This window comes from Lepisosteus platostomus, chromosome 12 (genome assembly GCF_059453375.1).
Source record: "Lepisosteus platostomus isolate fLepPlt1 chromosome 12, fLepPlt1.hap1, whole genome shotgun sequence".
NCBI classification, from domain to species: Eukaryota; Metazoa; Chordata; class Actinopteri; order Semionotiformes; family Lepisosteidae; genus Lepisosteus; species Lepisosteus platostomus.
In genome coordinates, this window is record NC_142622.1 from 8,905,346 (window position 1) to 8,922,091 (window position 16,746).

The following is a 16,746-nucleotide window of genomic DNA, read 5'->3' on the forward strand; positions in this document are numbered from 1 at the left end:
TCAAAGTAAAAAAAAAAATGCATACAATTTAGAAATACTATATATATGCAAATTACAACTAAGATTTAAGACATTGAATGTACATTTGCATTTGTGCGCAGTCTCAAATTGTCATTTGGATTTTTTGCTGCTTGTATCTGAACGTCACTGGTGACAGTGTGCAACAGCTCATTTGTTCTCCACATGCAGACAAGAAAATGTGATTTGTGACTTTCGAAGATGGAGTGGTTCCAGGGGGAAATCCAAAGAAGCTGGGAGAACACCGATGAAGAAACGTGTTCTCTAAAATCTTTTTTTTTTTTTAAATCTTAGACCGTTGTTGTTTCTTGAGTCGTGTTCCTTTAGCAGGGCCTTCAGCCTGCAGAGTCTAACCTCATTCATCACGAGCTGGGAGCAGTTTCCCCTTCACCTTGTTTGCCATCCCCAGCGGGGGCAGGGGGGGTGCGGGTGAAGCTCATGGCCGCTCCTCTCCCTGCAGGAGATTGTCGTGTGTGGCCATTCCCTGGAAGTGAACGTGACCACAAGCCTGGACTTCTTCCTCAGCGTGGCTCAAGTACAGCTCCTGCAGCAGCTCCTCAGGGCCAACGTGTGGGGACTGGAAGCTTCTGAAAACACCACGGAGGTAACGGCCAGGGGAGTCGTTAACTGGAGTCTCCCACCACCGTATGACCAATAACAGGCCACCAGGGGAATCCGCTGCTTGTCCTTGGCCACGGACCGCCATGCTCCTTGCTTTTTTTTTTTCTCCCCCCTCTTGTTGTCTTCCCTTTTCTGTTCGTTTTTATTGGGAGTTAAATATTTACCGATTGAAAGTTGTGTAGGTCTCTTAATCCAGTATGCGTTTACAATTTTCAGCTGTCGCTCTTTTCAGTGTGTTTATGAAAGGGGGGGAGAAGTTCAGAGACGTTTGCTTTGTCTGTCTAGTCCGTAAAGCTTTTTAATGAAACAGAATCTAAAAATATTTACCAGCTGTTCCCTATGTGAAAACATTAGTGTCCGAACCAGATCCTCAAGAGCCCTCTGTTGTCCTTCACAAGGGAGGACCCTGTAGAGCAGGAAAAAACCTAAAGCACTTTAAAAGCTCATCTTTGTTAGTGCACAGTGCGGTTCACAACACATCTTCAGAGCATGCCGTGTACCATGAAGTGAAATAAGGAAAGAGAGAACATCTGGCAGCCCACACCCATGCGTGTTCATATTGATTTTAAGAAAGGCAGTAATATGTTTGATTTTATTTACTTTTAAAAACAAATGCATTTTTACAGCGTGACTAAAAAGTAGTGCTTTCAGCAGGTATTCAGCATCTGCTTATTATTTGAGAAAATCTCCTACCCCTCACCCTTTCTTGTAGTGATTCATTGTTTGCGTTTATTATCAGGTTCAATATCAGAGGGTGCTGTTCCAAGTTCACCTAGGTTCAGTACATGATGTTTAGCGGCTCTTTGGTAGGGCTGGGATCATCACACGGTACAGCGCAGGGCATCTAAGATTGATGCATCTCGAGGATAGTTCTGCTTTGAATTACTTGAGCGTTCAGGGCCCTCTAGTGGCCGTGATGGTGACCTCAAAGCTCTTTTCAACCCAGTTTAGCCATGTGCCCAAAAAAAAAACTCAATTCAAGCTAGTTTTTAGTACATTATTATGTAGGTTTGTGCAACAGGGTGCATTGATAAATATTTATATATTTATGAGAAATATAATTAAATAGACTGCAATATAATGAAAAATCAATAGGACTTTATGCGTAATTAACAGTTGTGCAGCTTCAGAGCACACAAATCTGTGGTCCCCATATTCTGTGAGAGGCAGATCTTTGTACAGTTTTGTATACGTGTGTATAATCAGCATTGACTATAACCATTTAAAGATTTCTGCTTATTGCTTTATTAGGTCGGTAGAGGTGTGTGGAGAGCTGAAAAGAGAAAAAAAAAAGATGTTGGGCGTTTTCCGTATCAGAATTTTCTTCTCAACTCCAGCAACATATTGTTAAGACTGGGCACGGGTTTCAAAAGGGGGAACACAGCTGTATTTTATTGTGTACGCTAATGAATTTGTTTTTCAAATGGCAAAGCCTGGCAGTGACAAAATGAGTACTTTATGCTTTAATACCATAAATGTGACTTGAAAGAGTTCTTGGGCAATGAGCCGTATCCTTGCATATTAAAAAAGCTGGGCTGTGCGGCACATTGAGGAGAGATTACATTTGTCTCTGAGCTCAGGCCTTCCCAAAAATACAACACAGGGCCCTGCTCATTGCCCCTAGTCATTGCTAATGTGGGGCTGGGAGCTCTGGGCCTGCACAGCATCCAAAGAGCAGGTCCCTCCAGGACACTGCAGTGCAAGCTGTGTGGGAATTGTAGGTCGTTTCAGACAGTTAGAAACCCATTGACCTACAGTAAGTTTCACTGCATCATTGCTAATTAGTCAACATAAAGAAAAATTGGAATCGCACTTAAAAAAGCGACTTAATTCATTATGACTTACAAAAACTTAATTGACTGTGTGGAGTAGAGCATTGTTTCCTAAAACTGATGATTGGGTTCAGTATAAAATAATATTTACTTAAGGATTGATTACATTCTGAGGCGTGTGACGTACTGTATAATGATATTGGGTGCCAAGATTTGTTCACTCCACCTGGTTTAAAATCATAATACTGGAGAGAAGATCATGGTAGTTTAAAAGTAGAAGCTTTGCGTTTTTTAAACAAATTTACATAATCGTTATTGACTCAGAATCGGTTGTTTTTTGCTTATTAAATTATTTATTTTAGTATTGGAAAATTTGCACAAATTGAACAGTTAAGTGCTTTGGAAAGACTGCTGTTGAAATGTGCTGGTATTGTGCAATAGTCTGCATCTGATGTTCTCAGAGGAACTCAGGCAAACAAAAAGGAAAGAGTTCGTAGTCACTTCAAAGTATATTGCAACTGCCCGGAGATTCTGACTTAGGTATCCGGTTATATAATTTTGAATATGACATGAAAATTTTCCACTTTCTCTTGTTCCTACATTTTTACATTTGTATACTGTAAGACTCTTGTATACACGTCAAACAACTTGATGATGGTTACTTGATAATTGAAAGATACTGTAGGTCTTCAATGAGTATAAGAAATTGACTACTGACTAAGTAATATAATATTGACCGATCTATTAAAAAACAGCATTGTCAAGATCTCTTTAGCTAGCTTTTAGGAATATATACAAAGGACCTGACTTAAGCACCTATACAGTGCGGTCTCTTGGGTTTCTCAGTTCAAGATAGTGAGTGATTTGTATTATTATTTTACACAAACAGGCCTTGTTAACATAGGATATCACACATTATTTCAGCGAATCTACGCACATACAGGACAGAAAGATACAGACTAAATTCATGAAAGCAATGAGCCACACGTGTCCTAAACTGTGACTTGCCGTTTTCCTCTATGAATATCACTACAGCCTGTATTTACGTTTTCCGATGTTTTCCCCGCATTTGTAATATAATGGCATATTGTTTTGAAGTCCTGTGGTTTCAGCTGAAGCACAGCAGTAATGTGCTCCTAGTGAAATCTTCAGCTGAGCGGCGGAGAGTGTAGAGATAGTGGCACTCATGGGTGTGCGAATTCCTAAGGCCTTTACGCCCCACAATAAACACAGAGAGAGAAGGGAGAAGCTGAAGGAAGGGGGCAGAGGAGCTTGCCTCCACAGCGCGTTCTGCCCAGCTCGCCCATGGATGTTGTTTACTATCTCCTTGCCATCCGCTCAGTGGTGACTTTGTAGTGGAAACGTCTGGCTTGGCTCGGCCGGCCTCCTGTCCGCCAGCAGCAGCCGCCGCCGCAAAGATATCTTTCCAAAATATTTCGAAAATGGCAAACCGAGCTGAAGGGGGAAAAAAAAAACAATTAACAAAACGGCAAGCGTCTTCAGCTGTGAGAGAAATTTGAAAACACTCGACCGCACGCTGCGTCTCCAGCCATGTGTTTACACTGAGCATTTGGAGGAAAATACGAGTTTAGCTTGGGAAGTCCCACACCATAATGTATCATATCCTCAGACAATTATGTGCCTTTGAAGCAAAGTTTAACTAAGACTTCCTCCTCGGGATGCTAGTGTTGCATTCCCTGACGAGGCTGCAAGAGGTACCAGACGTCACGGGGAACTTGTGAGTCATCGCAGTCAAAGCACACAGTGAAATAGTTTCTGCTCTGTAGGCCATTCCTCGTGAGGACTGGTGCTTTTCACTTCAAAAATAATCCCAGTAGTTCCAGTCTCCCTCTTCCCATGGCGCTGCTTCAGAGGTTTCTTCAACAATCGGAATTGTAAATGCAGTTTAAATATTGTTTTCTTACCTCGTTGCAGAGTTTCTCATCCGCTACTGTATGCGGTAATGAGCTGTAAGATGTGCTCTAATTTTTAAGAGACCAAGATGGATTTACAGTACAGTATAGGATGGACAACTTCATGGGATTTAAAGCCTGTTCTTGGCTAAAATAATTTTTAATGTTCAAGAAATTTGTAAGCCTGTTCTTTTTAATGTATATTGCATGAAGTCGAGATCTGGTAGAAAAGCAGACATAGCTTTGTTCCGGCAGATTTATTTGATCGTATTTGCGTGTATCGAACTGGGACTGTATTCCACCCACGTGCTACTTACCATGCTGAGACAGGGGGCCTGTGAAAAATAAAAGCCATGTACTGACACCGGGGGTCCCTAAAAACAAAAGGTAAACTTGAACCCTCAGGCGGAGTTCTCTGTTAATGTTCATTTCTGCCTTCGATATCTGAATTTATCAAAGCTAACAGAAGCTTTATTCATGCTAATTCTGTGTGAATGTAATTGTCTTGTGGGATTGGCGATCCTTGATGAGGATGGCCTCTTGAAAAGGGAATCGAGATTAAAGCAGAGGAGGGACCCTGCTGCATATTGCACTATAGCCTGATTTACAGTGAATGTTCTTTGCATAAGAAGCAGAATATTTTGCAGTTATTCTTCAATTCAGTACTCCTATTAAAGCTGAGAAAAGGGGTCTGAACAGGACCACAGACAAGATTTAATTAAGATTTTAGTCTCTTAAAGAGACTAATTCATGCTTGTGTGGCAATAAAGTCAGGCTAATTGTCACATTTTGAATTCTGATAACAAAGGAAAGAGAAACGAGTAACAATAATGAAGTACAGTATTACAAAATGTTCCAATTTTCCCATTTGACCTTCATTGCCCTGCATTGAGAAGAAATGATATTTGCTCTCAATGCATTTTGGTTCAAATGATGTCTTAAAACTCAGCTGAGTTGCATTTTGCAGATGACTTCTCTACACATCCAGGAAAATCAGATTGCATGAGTGTAACCAAGGAAAATTAGTAACCATCTGATGATTGATAAACATACTGTAACATTCTGTTTCCCAGGAAAGGTAAATGGAAGTATTCCGTATGGAATTTTAGATCTAGCATTTTTTTATGTTCAATTCCAATTGATTTCAATTACTCATGAGATAAATAAGTATGTACTCTTGGACCGTAGTTTGGTCTGTCAGAACAAAAATGAAATCAGCTGTAGTGAATGCAGCAGTGTCATGTCTAGCATCTTTCATACTCTTGAGAAAAGTATTTCTCAGGACACGTCTGTGCATCTCAGCAGTTCACTGTCAATTGCGTACAAAGACCTGAATATCCAGGATCCAAAAGGTATGAGTTGAGTTTTTACAGCCAGGCACGCGGCCTCTCTAGAGAATGCAGTTGTTGCATTTTTTAAAGAAATACCCATTGTAGCCCGTTGCTCTAAGACAAACTGTAGCCCCCTGAAGCACAGGCCACGACAGATTCAGTTCTCCTTGTTAACCCTCTCAATGAGCCGTATCGGTTTCAGAGACCGAAAAAAGCAGTCCTCCTTCCAGGTCTGCTCTGTTTTGATTTTCCCTGTTGCTTTAGTGTGTAATAATAAATATCTCTCCCTATGCATCCATCTCTCTTTACATTTGACTGTTTAACATCTGTTAAGTAAGCGAATTGCTTCAGCCTATCTTGAACATACATATTTTTATAGTGACCGTTCATCTTGCTCTCTTTATTGTTATGAAACCGTATCTTTTTCTTAAGAGTTTAGTGACCCCTTACATGTGAATCAACTGCTAATTGACAGGCAGTCAAAACATTTCGCCTTTTAACATTTAGAGAGCCAAGTCATTGACTTTAGATTTTCTGAAAGAACAACTGCACACATTTAAAATTCAGCTCGGAAACCTAATATATTTGAGATCAGTAGCAGCCGAATGGCTTTTTCGCTCCGTATCATTGTAAAAATTGGCGTGAAACTCCAGATAAAATCTGAATAGTTGGAATTATATTAAAGAGAAACAACTGTGGCCTGTCGCAGGGGGACTTTGGCCTTTTCCTGACCCTGGTTTCAGTTTTCCACTCAGGTGTGGAGACCATGGTTCACAGGAAAACGTTTTCAATCAGCTTGGAGGGATTCTGTGTCACTTCTTTAGTAAAAACAAAAAGTGGCATAAAGCTAAACCAAAGAAGGCAAGCGAAATCGGTAGGAGTCATTATTTTCTTGGAAAGCTACCAAAATTGCTGGATCGGTTTAAAGAAAGCAAGAAAAAAAACACAGCAACATTTACACCTGTACAAGCAAGATTCCACTGTTACAATAACAGGTGATTCAGTATAACTGTGTCCTGTGCAAATGGACTGAATGTAAGTGAAAAGCTCTCCATTCGGCTCTTAAAGGTTAAACAAGCAAAGCCTGTGTTAGAAGCCCTCTCCTAAACCTTAATGCACGATAGAAGAAATTATATCTGTATTCGTATTTTTTGGAGCTCCATTATCTTTAATTTCACTTCACATCTCAGCTACAAAGCTTTCCTGGTCTTTTCATCCCAATACGGGCCAAAGAAGCTGTATGCTGGGCTTTATAATTTTGCTGAAGTTACTTTATTATTTTCGGCACAGCATGTTTTATCTTAACAATCATTGCTGGCTTTTCTGCCATCTTGATTGTGTTCTTCAGTGTATTTGTGTATTTTATTATTCTGCTATACATTTATAGATTTCAGTGTGCCAGAAATCTGTTTGTTGACTATTGCATAGCTGGAATAATGTTTTCATAGTGTAATAGGTATTGCGTCATTTTCCTTGTAGTCCTGACACCACTTCAGAGCTTACATGTCCATCGTTACTGGGATGTTTTCCCAAAAATAAATTGGACGGAGATTTTTTTTCCCTCCTCCTTCTAAGTTCATTCCTATAAATAATCCGTCTGCCAACACTGTTACTCATACAGCCCCAGTGTCTCTCCAGTGTTTTTGAGAAACAATGCTGTATCACTGAATTGCTCACAAACACAGCCCTTTGGCAGTTTCCCAACATTAATCTAAGTCATCACGTTTACCCCATTTCACCTCTTTTCCACCTTGTTACCGAAGGCAAAAATCTTTGCCTTTTCAGTAGACTGCAAATACTCCCTATATATTTGCCTATATAATGTGGTGTGCTGTATATGTGGTGGTGTGCTAAGCAGTGCCTGAAGTGTTTGTGACCTTATAAATGAAGAAGTTTAATCAAATATTATTGATAACGTTTGTATACATATGCCCTTAAATGATCTTTTGAGGGTTTGCTGGCATTTCCATGTCATCATTTTCTTGAGCAGGTGTGCCTTAGAAGACATAAGAAAAAATCTAGTCTTTGTACCACGTTTCTTAAAGTGAATACAAATGGCAGTGCCAGACATTTCCTGACTGGGGTTCCTTAAGTATTGATGAGGAATTTCCTTTCCTGTGTAATTCATTCAGTACTTGTCTCTATCCAGTTTGTATGGCTGCATGCTGTCAGTCAGTTTAGACAGTTTAGACTGTGTTGCACTTCAGTGCTTGGGATTGAGTGACTGCAGTATCACTGCTGCAAAATAAAGATCTCTGGCAGCTAATACATGGATAGCCTGAGGAGCAAGAGAGAGATTTCCACCACCTTTTTGAACAGAACTCGGTTGCATTGAAGCTTTTGGAACTGGTGGGACATGCAATTTAATCAGCCTTACCATCCACCCCCATCACTATCTCGGATAAGGAGCTGGAAAACAATAGATGGGAATGGGATTTGGCCGCAAATATTACAAAACCTTTAGCTTTTCTTGCAGCTTGGAGAGGCTCGACTCATTGAGTTTATCATCTTTTGGCCAGAGTGTGTTTAGATACTATACATACTGTACTGAGCATCGAAAGTCACTGATAACTTTGGCCAATCAATAAGTTATGAATGGAAGAAAATGGAGCACCTATAGCAGGTGCTGTCAGACTTAATTGATCTTATCTCTATCCGTCTATTTTCTAATCTGCTTCATCCAATTCAGGGTTGTGAGGGAGTGGGGGCCTATCGAGCCTATCCCAGCAAGCAACAGGCGTAAGGCAGGGTACACCCTGGACGGTACGCCAGTCCTTCTCAGTGCACGCACAGACACAGACTCTCGCTTCAGGGTTGAACAAAAATGATAGGTAAAATCCTTACATTGATTAGTATTTGTTATCAACAAGGCTGGTTGACAAAGGCTCTACTGTGAAAGTCATGGGCATGTAGAGAGTGTCCAGTGTAAGTTTTTATACATCTGTGACGCACGCTTTGCCTCAGGTTGCAGATCCTGTGTTGTGACATGCTGTCCCATGCCTCTCGTACAGTCTGCATAAGCAAGCGCCTACTTTATTGCTCTGTTAGCCATGGATTCCACATATCCTCCCAGAAATGGTCAATGTGGTTCATCTGCGGCTCAGATCTGGTGAGTAGGGCAATCCACTGCATAACTGTCGCATACCCATACTCATGAGAAAGCTGGCGTAAAACAAGCAGAATGAGGAAATGCACTGCTCTTCTGGTGAACCTTGTACAGTACACCCCAACACACCGTCCGAACAAAAACATTGTTCTCTTAATAGGATGGAGCCTACTAGTTCATTTCTGTAGTTTTCTTTCTTGAGTTTCTCCCGTCTTGATATTTAGCAGACTAAAATCACGATTGAGGTGATTAGTGCTTATGCAACAGTTCGGAGTTCCCTGAATAGATCATGGCTCATCATGAATTTACAGATTAAACAGAATGACAGCAAAAGGTTTAAATTCAAGATCTGTATAATTTTTCTAAAACATAATGTATTTGTTTCTTCAGATTTTCAATGTATCACATGTTGTTCATACAATACAAAGAGTATTCAATTAACATGGCTTTCTTAACTTTCTTTCCTGTAGTCCTTCGCCAGTAGCAATCCAGCGAAAGCAGCAGCTTGTGACCTTGAAGTGTAACAGGAATAATTTAAAATATAATTGAATGTGTGCTAGCTCTTAAATTACTGTTACGTCATTACAGTTCATTAATATCCTGAGACATTTAAAATGCTAGTGCTTTTGTTTCAACTTTTTATATTTCCTTGTGTTATATTTGTAATGTCTCTCAGTCTATACATAATGCACCTTTTTTTTAAAAAAAAAAGTAGAAGGTGACTGCGTGTGTTTGGGTTGGTGGGAATATATGAGGAGACTTAAGAAGACGGCTTTGTCACAAGCATTTGACCTATGGATCTAAATTAGCACTTAAGCCCATGTAACACCAGGGCTTTAGACATGCATAAACACTGCATTTAAAATTATTAGATTAGAAAATTACTCTAACATGAACTTGAAACCTAAATTTAAATCCCCGGAGATAATGAGACACAGTTGTTGTTTCGCTTTGGACACAAATCTGTAGTTGCGCCTGCTTGGCGCGAAGACACTCCAGTGTACTCACTCAGTTTGCTTACCTCTCTTCCAGCATCTGGGCCCCAGCAATGTGGATGAGGTAGTTTCGCTGTCCCCCGGAAAGGTGAAATGTCAGAAGAAAAACAGTTTCATTTAGATGTGGGCTTGAAATTTTATATGAAGTTGTTTTTAACGGCCATTCTATTCTGCCAATTTCCCCATGAGCCTGCCATCTGGCTAAGGGATATATTATTGTTTCCGCAAGACATTTTTTTTGGGGGGGGGGGGGGTTCATTTTGCTCGCTACATTTGTACCGTTATATAAGGCCAAATTGTAGTCCAACCTTGTATGAGATACTGTAGCTAGATCATGGTGCTCTTATGGAACACAGATTGTTTTATCTGCCCTTGTTGTGGTTCCTAAAGTCCACCCAGATTTGAGACAGCCTACAGAGGTGATAAAAGGACCGATGGGAAATGCACTCTAGTATCAAGGGGTCCCAAAGAGCAATGATTCGGGTGTTCTCCTTTTAATTGAAGGTACTGTGTACCTCAGCTCCGGTGTTGTTTGTTGTGTTAGACGTCAAGATTCAGGAATGGTTTCTTTTGATGAAGCAGAGTGGAGCTGGACTAGTTTTGTGGCAAAATATGTGCTAACAGATCAAGGCCACATGCCGACCAACTGCTTATACAGGGAAGGATGTTTTTAAGGGAAATAAGCAAAACCCCAATTCATTGAGCCAACTTTCTGGTAAACAGTACAGTTCTCCGCGGGGAAGCTATTGATTGACTTATGGCATTCGTTCCTTTGCAATTTATTGCTAACATGTTTATTATTTTTTCTTTGTTCTTCAATATAATTTGAGGATATCATTCTGTAAATAAAAAATAATGCTGAGGTTTCAGATGTTTTGGGGATACAGTATGTAGTTCAGAGCCTCCCTTCTGTCTTGACCTACATAAAAAAGAGGACGGTATTGTGCAGCTTTATAATTTTAGATGTTCTCCCCCATTACTGTTTCCTATAATGGTGGTATCACATGCTTGTTACTGAAAAAATTCAGAAGGTTAATATTTTTGCCTTTTATTGTCATCAGTTTCAAGTGTTCAAGTTCCAAATGTGACATCACTGAATGAACAGGCCTTTGACATGTCAGGAAAATATTAGGTTGTCCTTGTTAGTCCCATCCCATCCTTTTGTAGTGGTTGAGCTGCTGAATAGTATGGTTTGCTTTGGTAATTTAAACATAGAACAGCTTACTAAAGGTCTATAAATCCAGGAGTTACAGTAAGAAAATGAATTCCCTTCAAATTGTAAACAATTGTTACAGAAAATTCCAATTGTACTCCAATTATGTGTTTTTTCCTAAAACCATGTGACATTGTTCCAAAATCTTACACACACGAAAAATGGAAAACGCTCTGTATTCAGAAAGAAAATGTTCGTGGCTTCGTGGCTGTAAAATGCATGTGCTCAGTTAACAGGCAAGGGCTTTGAAAAGCTCCGAAGCATGAACAGGAAAGTCACTAAGCCGCAATCGGCTCATACTCTCATTGATAAGCCCCATTAATCTCCATAGTCCTTACCTGACCTGAGCAGCATACTAAATGGCACGTATGGATACACAGAGATGAAACGCGTCACTGTGTCCATGAGAGGCTGACAGATACCAGCAGTTAATTCCTTCTGAATGTCTCCTGGAGAGTATGGGCACACGATGAGAAAACAATCTCATTGTGCATCTACAAAGAAAGGCCATTTAAAAAAATATTCGACACCAAGCTTGTATTTTTATTTCCGATAGTGACCTTATGTTTAATCCAGCAACTTTCGTGGTGCATCACCTGGTGACACTGTACGTTAAAGCCTTCAGGCAAAAGAGACAGGCATGCAAATGGTACAACAGTATATTAAACAGAAGTAAAAGTTAGGGCATGAAAGAGAGTTCAGGATTTGAAAGCGCTGTCTTTGCCAGATCTGATATAGGCTGGAAGATCATTGCACTGCCCTTGAGCAGTGGACCAGACCTCAGGGTCTCCTCATGATCCCACGTTCCCTAGACAAGGGAACTAGTAAACAGGGGAACGGGCCTAATTTTAAAAATGGGTGCAAAGTCTGACTATGGTTGCTACTGTAGTTATGCTGTATTCCATTTTAATCGAAGTTGAACAAACTTTCTTTTCATATGTGCATAGAGAATTAACAGTACAGTTCACTCGTGTACTGTAGTCCGGCGCAGAAAAATTCAAGCCCTTAAGGCTGAGCAGCAACAATGTAAAGGTTGCTTTTGTCATTTATACAGGGGGTACTGTAGCTTATTAAAGTGGGAGTAGGATCTGAGGACCATGTGGTGGGTTTTAATGTAATGATCATTTCATCTAGCTGCTGAGGAGAGACTGCATTAAACCCTTCAAGGTAGATTGTGCTACACTTGTGAGTTTATACATTTTTCTTAAGGGTGGAATCACATGGTACTGAATCACATCTGATTCCGGATGTTATCAATTTTAGGACTGTTGACTCTCCTAGATTGCTGTTCTTAACTGGATTTAAGAGATGGTGAATTGTGGAAAAATGGGCTCTAGGGTTACTCCTGTTCAGGATTAGCTTTCCAAACAACAGTAACCTTGTGGCAGTCTGTGCCTTACTGTAAGATTGCCAGTGTTTCCTGAAGGCAGGCAAATGAACAGACAGGCCAGTGTCCTCCATCTACAGCAAATTTCATGTGTGGGAGATTAAATGAAGTGAGGTTGGTTGTTGTGCCAGTGGGACTGAAAAATGAGATTTATATGATGGCATACCAGAAAATGCTTAATCGAACCAGCACAAGATTTATAGCCGGGTCAACTAATATGTATATTTGAAATATGTCGGACAAACTGCAGTGAGAAATATGCTCTAGAATATTTTGCTTGTTTTTGCAAACTCAGAAAATGAAGCATGGTGTGACGTAATTGTTGGAAACATTGCATTCATTTGTAAAATTAAAAATAATACTTCACCATATGGTTTAAGACTTCAGTTAGAATCGTTGCAAGACATTGACAGTATGTCAATTTTCCCAACAGTGAAGCTGCTTTCAGTTACTCTATAGAAATTGATTCAAATGTCATGCAGATGTACCCAGTGCGCTTGACACGTCAAATCTGTGGTTTCACACTTCTGCGATTTTCCGTCATTTGCGTGTTGCAAATGATGCTCTCCTGATTGGCTGAAAGCATTTTGACCCATGTTCGGGAAGGGATTGTGCTTTAACCGGGGGATGACGCTTCAGTACATTAATATAAAGAAAGTAATCACTGGAATATGAGAATTAAACTGGGAAACTGTACATGTTTTCTTACTATTGTTGCCTGTTATAAAACGGGTACATTGATTGCATGTCAAGAATGTACAGCACAGTATATACAGAACCTACGTAGCCACTTTCTGGCTGAGTTGTGTTGTAGGTGCAGTACTCAACGGGGTGTAAAAAGAGGAGGAATGAGTGAAATGATGTGTTTGGCTCCGATAATTCATCTTCTCCAATTTTTTTTAACTTTGCGATTGGATGGCGATATTAGAGATAATTATTCATAAAAAGTAAGTGGTCAGTAAATGCAGTTTGAATCATAAATATTTCAGGCCACTCTTATCGTAAATTCATCAATGATCAGTTTATGTGACTGTTTCTGTGCTTCCTCAGTTTTAATTAGCAGTTATACTACTGTTTTTTGTTACTTTTTGTTAACCAGATGTAAAGTAGTATTTGTGGGCTATTTTTATTTGCCAGATACCTTTTTTTAAAATATTGCTTTACCAATACAAGTTTGTTTAATGCAACCCACATGGTGCAAATATCCCTATTTCCTTATGTGAATGCTTGGAAAATCTTACATTTGTATAGAAAGAGTACACATCCTTTCCTCATTAGTTTGGAAAGAACAGGGATTTTGGCACAACCTCTGTATGGAAGCCCTGCATTGCCTTTTATATGGATCTTGTTTTTAGCCTTTGATGACACTGTTTAGAATAGGAAATATCTAATAAGTCAAGCATTTTGTTTAATGTCGTGCCAGTGCATTTAATATATGCCTGGAGGTCTGAAACATTATCTCCACCACTGCAATAATATACGTTTAACTCTCGGGAAGGGAAGGTTGAATCTTGAAAAGCAGCAGAGAGAGCATTCTGAAGTGCTGTAATGTAAAACATGTGCAGGATGACATGGGGTGTGTGTGTGTGGGGGGGGTGAAAAGTTATGTATAGTAGATTTTTATGGCTTAATCATAATCATGTTAATGCACACCAGTAGCTAATTAAAGAAAACTTTTATCATTCACATCAAATGGATTGTGGAAAGAGTTTGGGAGTGGGGAGTGGGGCATTTTTTTGTTCTTTATCGCTGGCCTTTCATGGATGTAGCTGTTGAATTTCTGCAGTATGGGATATGGGTTTTAGTGCAAGACAGCTCAGTGCAGGTTTCCAAAAAGACCAGAAGATTCTGTCCTTTAGCTCCCCCATCCCCATTTCCTGCAAGAGCACTGATGCTGGCGATTCAGTTTTCAGCTTGCTGAAAAATTGGCTCACATAGTTTTAGGAATCTTTACGTATTGAGCATGGTAATCATTTATTGCCAAGTGAAGATAGCGTAAAATGCTTTTTGTGTGCTCTTTTTTTTCATTGTATTTTCTTGTTAATATCACTTCTTATTGTAGTGGTTTTAATATGTCATGTAACGGAGTTTGAAGTCTGGGAGACTAATGCCATATGACTGAAGTGCCTGTAGTTAATTTAGCTGTGTTATTCTGCAGGCAGTAGCAAAGCATTCCATGTGAAATTAGTCATACGTCTCAGCATGAATTGAAATTAATGTCTTGGAATTGCACAATAGTCTTTTTTCCACAGAAAAAAAATAATTACAGTAGTAATTCAGATTTTTTTTCAAGTTTAGACCCTTATCAGAACAGGGTGTGCGTATAATTTAAAGGGGAATATTTAATATGAATACTAGTGTCACACGGCACACACTGATTCAGAAGAAAAGCAGACAATGAAAAATCAGAACATACTTGGCAAAGAGTGAGAAGGGAGAGTGTCCTTTAAAAATACATTAGACGTCTTTCAGTCTAAAGCACACAGCTCGAAAATATTCTTTATCTTTTCTTAAGAATGGATCTTAGTTTGAAATAGTTTGAGACTATTTGAACATAGTTTAAAGTATCTTAGAAATTAGTCCTGTCCTTATGCATTTATTAATTACAAAATGGTCTTACCATCTAACTGTGTAGTCCCTGGGATTTATCAACAAAGCAAAGCTAAAAAGGTCAGATCTCTGTTTTATGTTTCGTAAAACATCAGATCTCTGTGTTGATGCGTTCTTTTACTGTACACGCACAGTAGAAAAGTGCTGTTAATGATCTGCTTGTCCCTTTGGATGGTTCGTATTCACTAGATATAGCATCACTCACATGCAAAGCAGCTATACAAGGTACGGAAGTGGACGGTTGTTAAAATAGACCCCACATTCTCTCATGATGCCAGACAGCTGCTGAGATTATCTTGCAGTTTCAAAGTGTTTCTCATTAAGTCTCACGCCACCCTCCGGTGCCAGCTCAGTAGATATCACGTACTCATGCGTGACAGCCGGGCAGGGAGCAGGGCTGCTCAGGAGGCAAGTGGAGGAATGATGTAATCCTCGTCAGGGTCGCTGCCCAGAATGGGTCAAGGAGGTTTGAAACAGATGCAGCAGTCTGCTCGCAGTCCTCAGCAATGGAGAGGAAGGAGGATTCGGAGGAATAGTGGCGCAAGGTGCTGCATTCAGGGCTGACTCTACATTAGTTACAGCCAGCAGCCATATCACCCTGCAACTCACAACTGGCAACCCACTGAAGCTAAGCAGGTGTGAGCCTGGTCAGTACCTGGATGGGAGACCTCCTGGGAAAAACTGAGGTTGCTGCTGGAAGAGGTGTTAGTGGGGCCAGCAGGGGGCGCTCACCCTGCGGTCCATGTGGGTCCTAATGCCCCAGTATAGTGACGGGGACACTATACTGTAAAAAGGCGCCGTCCTTCGGATGAGACGTAAAACCGAGGTCCTGACTCTCTGTGGTCATTAAAAATCCCAGGGCGTTTCTCGAAAAGAGTAGGGGTGTAACCCCGGTGTCCTGGCCAAATTTCCAATTGGCCCTTACTGATCATGGCCTCCTAATAATCCCCCTCTATGAATTGGCTACATTACTCTGCTCTCCTCCCCACTGAGAGCTGATGTGTGGTGAGCGTTCTGGCGCACTATGGCTGCCGTCGCATCATCCAGGTGGGGCTGCACATTGGTGGTGGTGGAGGGGAGTCCCCATTACCTGTAAAGCGCTTTGAGTGGAGTGTCCAGAAAAGCGCTATATAAGTGTAAGCAATTATTATTATTATTATTATTATTATTATTATTATTATTATTAGTTATCGGAGGAGGGTTTCCAAAAGCCTCTGCTCTGACATCCCTGACTCTGCATATCCCGTTTTCATGCCTGCTTGCATTTTTAGTGGTGAGGGGGGCATCGAGCCTTTATTGAAGGCTAATATTCAGTTTCTTCAACGCACTCTCTAAAGTTGCTTCAGTTGTTGTTTGTAGGCAGGGGGAGAAATGTGTAGCATTTTAACAAATAGGAGCAAAGTTTAATGAACATAGCGAATGCACTGGTGTGTAGATGCATAAGTTTTTTTTCTGATTTTGAATATATTCATAATTCACATCTTAAGTCAAGAGTTCAGAGCCCAGGTTAAGACTTAGTGAAAGATATCAGTGATAAGCAGTAAGAATTGAAGCTCGAGGTCAAGTTCGGTTTCAGGTGCTTGATTTAAATGAGAAACTTCAGTAAAGAACCGTTGTTCACAGATTTCACCAGCCCATCACCTATATATTAATATTACAGTACACCACCCAAGAGCCAGTAGGATTTGAAAAAAGGCAGTCCCCTGTCCCTTCATTTTTTTGAGCTCATCACAGTGAAAAGTATCACTTTTTCCATACTGTAGTGCACTGTCTCACTTTT

At 40.3% G+C, this 16,746-nt stretch overlaps 1 protein-coding gene across 2 annotated transcripts in view; it reads left to right on the forward strand.

Moving 5' to 3' along the window:
* The window catches only part of vps13b (vacuolar protein sorting 13 homolog B), a 325,535-nt gene that overhangs the window by 229,105 nt on the left and 79,684 nt on the right, over window positions 1-16,746 (forward strand). For both annotated transcript variants that reach the window (XM_088600797.1, XM_088600796.1), the window contains exon 33: window positions 479-622. In XM_088600797.1, coding sequence (XP_088456923.1) covers window positions 479-622 — 144 coding nt within the window. The remainder of the gene's footprint in view (window positions 1-478; window positions 623-16,746) is intronic.